This window comes from Oncorhynchus masou, chromosome 29 (assembly GCF_036934945.1).
Source record: "Oncorhynchus masou masou isolate Uvic2021 chromosome 29, UVic_Omas_1.1, whole genome shotgun sequence".
Classification (NCBI taxonomy): domain Eukaryota; kingdom Metazoa; phylum Chordata; class Actinopteri; order Salmoniformes; family Salmonidae; genus Oncorhynchus; species Oncorhynchus masou.
Window position 1 is genome coordinate 10,958,130 of NC_088240.1, and position 3,642 is coordinate 10,961,771.

General features: G+C 46.5%; 1 protein-coding gene across 2 annotated transcripts in view; it reads right to left on the reverse strand.

Moving 5' to 3' along the window:
* The window catches only part of LOC135521106 (regulator of cell cycle RGCC-like), a 14,734-nt gene extending 11,092 nt beyond the window's left edge, over positions 1 to 3,642 (reverse strand). The window contains exons 1-2 of one of the 2 annotated variants that reach the window (XM_064947046.1): positions 3,454 to 3,641; positions 2,922 to 3,107 (exon numbers count right to left, since the gene is read on the reverse strand). In XM_064947046.1, the coding sequence (XP_064803118.1) occupies positions 2,922 to 3,107; positions 3,454 to 3,523 (256 nt within the window). In that variant the 5' untranslated portion in view covers positions 3,524 to 3,641. Of the gene's footprint in view, positions 1 to 2,921; positions 3,108 to 3,453 lie in introns of both variants that reach the window. The other variant, XM_064947045.1, reaches the window with a different exon arrangement.

A 3,642-nucleotide genomic window follows, 5' to 3' on the forward strand; every position in this document is an offset into this window, starting at 1 on the left:
CTCTCTCTCTCTCTCTCTCTCTCTCTCTCTCTCTCTCTCTCTCTCTCTCTCTCTCTCTCTCTCTCTCTCTCTCTCTCTCTCTCCCCACTGGATCATGAAAGAATATTTACCCTGACCTCCACCACGCAGCGCCACACACACACACACCTTGATCAGAGTCCAGAGATCTTGGGGTTAGATTGAGCTGCTGCTGCATATTTGGCACACAAGCCCCCATATTCCAACCCAGCCATGTCTCTGTGGAAGCCTATACCTTCTTAGATTTTATTGACATAAGCAGTTTTGCCATCTCTCAGATGTCAAGCTGTGCATTACCATAATGTGTGTGTGTGTGTGTGTGTGTGTGTGTGTGTGTGTGTGTGTGTGTGTGTGTGTGTGTGTGTGTGTGTGTGTGTGTGTGTGTGTGTGTGTGTGTGTGTGTATACACTGTACACTGTCTTAAAGACGTACTTCCACAGCTGGCGACGCCTCGGGCCCTAACCCAAATGGGATAGCCTCACACAGTTACACACAGACAGAAATATGCTCCCGTTCCCCCACTGGACACCGGTTTCATTTCCCAACCACATGTGAGTGTTAGAGTTTCCGAGGGATGATGTGGAAAGAGAACTTCATGTAGTGCGTTCTAGAAACTACATGTCTGCAGAACGAGTTAGGAAGGGTAGTGTCCAGGATTAGAGTTAGAGGGTTAGGAAGGGTAGTGTCCAGGGTTAGAGTTAGAGGGTTAGGAAGGATAGTGTCTAGGGTTAGAGTTCGAGGGCTAGGAAGGGTAGTGTCTAGGGTTAGAGTTAGAGGGTTAGGAAGGGTAGTGTCCAGGATTAGAGTTAGAGGGTTAGGAAGGGTAGTGTCCAGGGTTAGAGTTAGAGGGTTATGAAGGGTAGTGTCCAGGGTTAGAGTTGGAGGGTTAGGAAGTGTAGTGCCCAGGGTTAGAGTTAGAGGGTCAGGAAGGGTAGTGTCCAGGGTTAGAGTTAGAGGGTTAGGAAGCCTAGTGTCCAGGGTTAGAGTTAGAGGGTTAGGAAGGGTAGTGTCCAGGGTTAGAGGGTTAGGAAGGGTAGTGTCTAGGGTTAGAGGGTTAGGAAGGGTAGTGTCCAGGGTTAGAGTTAGAGGGTTAGGAAGAGTAGTGTCCAGGGTTAGAGAGTTAGGAAGGGTAGTGTCCAGGGTTAGAGTTAGAGGGTTAGGAAGGGTAGTGTCCAGGGTTAGAGGGTTAGGAAGGATAGTGTCCAGGGTTAGAGTTAGAGGGTTAGGAAGGGTAGTGTCCAGGGTTAGAGTTAGAGGGTCAGGAAGGGTAGTGTCCAGGGTTAGAGTTAGAGGGTTAGGAAGGGTAGTGTCCAGGGTTAGAGGTAGAGGGTCAGGAAGGGTCGTGTCCAGGGTTAGAGGGTTAGGAAGGGTAGTGTCCAGGGTTAGAGTTAGAGGGTTAGGAAGGGTAGTGTCCAGGGTTAGAGGGTTAGGAAGGATAGTGTCCAGGGTTAGAGTTAGAGGGTTAGGAAGGGTAGTGTCCAGGGTTAGAGTTAGAGGGTCAGGAAGGGTAGTGTCCAGGGTTAGAGTTAGAGGATTAGGAAGGGTAGTGTCCAGGGTTAGAGGTAGAGGGTCAGGAAGGGTCGTGTCCAGGGTTAGAGGGTTAGGAAGGGTAGTGTCCAGGGTTAGAGTTAGAGGGTTAGGAAGGGTAGTGTCCAGGGTTAGAGTTAGAGGGTTAGGAAGGGTAGTGTCCAGGGTTAGAGGGTTAGGAAGGGTAGTGTCCAGGGTTAGAGTTAGAGGATTAGGAAGGGTAGTGTCTAGGGTTAGAGGGTTAGGAAGGGTAGTGTCCAGGGTTAGAGTTAGAGGGTCAGGAAGGGTAGTGTCCAGGGTTAGAGTTAGAGGGTCAGGAAGAATAGTGTCCAGGGTTAGAGTTAGAGGGTTAGGAAGGGTAGTGTCCAGGGTTAGAGAGTTAGGAAGGGTAGTGTCCAGGGTTAGATGGTTAGGAAGGGTAGTGTCCAGGGTTAGAGTTTAGAGGGTTGGGAAGGGTAGTGTCCAGGGTTAGAGCTGGAGGGTTAGGAAGGGTAGTGTCCAGGGTTAAAGTTAGAGAGTTATAGAGAATGTAAAGAGTTAGGTTTTGAGGGTTCGAGTTCGTGTGTGTGTGTGTGTGTGTGTGTGTGTGTGTGTGTGTGTGTGTGTGTGTGTGTGTGTGTGTGTGTGTGTGTGTGTGTGTGTGTGTGTGTGTGTGTGTGTGTGTGTGTGTATACGGCTTATATAGGTCTTCAGCAGACCGGGAATAGCACTCGTTGGACACATGACAAGATATCACCTATCAGCTCTGCCTGGCACTATACGAAGTAGCAGGAGTTGTGCGTCTCAGTGCAAACGGTAACGCTCCAAGGACCCTGTTTAACAGGAACATGTCTAGGCTACTGATAGGACCTCTCACTGCTTCAGTGTTTTATATATGCTACACTCTTAGAAAAAAAAGGTATTCTATAGAGAACCTACAAGGGTTCCCTCGGCTGTCCTCAATAAGAGAACCCTTTGAAGAACCCTTTTAGTTCCAGGTGCTGGATCAAATCCCTGAGCTGACAAGGTAAAAGAAAATCTGTCGTTCTGCCCCTGAACAAGGCAGTTAACCCATTGTTCCCCAGTTAGGCTGTCATTGTCAAGAATAATTTGTTCTTAACTGACTTGCCTAGTTAAATAAAAAATACAAATGTGGGTACCATGTACAACCTTTTCACAACCCTATGGGGACTGCTGAATAATCTTTTTTTTCTACGAGTGTACTACTGAATGTAATTTCACCACCAAAAAGGTCTGGAACTTTATGGCACATTAGTGTGAATCAAGATCGTTGGCTCAACCTTTGTTCCAGATATACTCCATAATAATTTCTACAATATATATGTGTGTGTGTGTGTGTGTGTGCGTGTGTGTGCGTGTGGGTGTGGTTCACTTACTTTCCGAGTCGCTGATGCCGCTGTCACTGACGCTGGCGCTGCTGCGTCTCTTCGCTGTCTTCAGGTGCTCGTCGTAGCGGAAGTGTCTTTTCTCCACCGGCGACGTAAAATCCTCGATCACCGCGTCAAACTCACACAGCACGTCAGACAGATCATCCTCCTCCTCAAGGAATGTAGCTGAAATAACTGATGAAAACAACCATTCCCATTAAAATTATATTTAATTGAATTCATTTCAGTTATCATAATGAAATAAATTGCTCTATATTAATTTATCCTATCCCGTGCTAACCTATTGATGGTCTATGTTTTTGTGTCATTAAATAAACGTGTGCAACACGCATGTTACATTGTAGTAAAGACATTGTCAAATTCTAACAGATGTTGAATAACAACCACACTATCTGACATAGCTTTTAAGGCTCCTTTTCTGCAAACGCTAAACTAACCCCATGCCTGGTAAGTGTTCAATGCATTATATTTTGTCCAGTGGAAATCCCAAGAACAAAATGGTCATCATTCTTCAACTCACATTTGCCTTGAGACTTCAATTTTGGAGATTTCATTTTTATTGTCTTGTGAATCTCAAAACTACTCAACATAAACTCCGCGGGTATTCCCAATAAAGACGTTCTTGCTCTCCGTCAGCTCCTGTCCACTACCAGTCCGTGAAAACGACGCACTGTCCCTTTTATGAAGTGTCCCGCGTCTCAAGATTGCT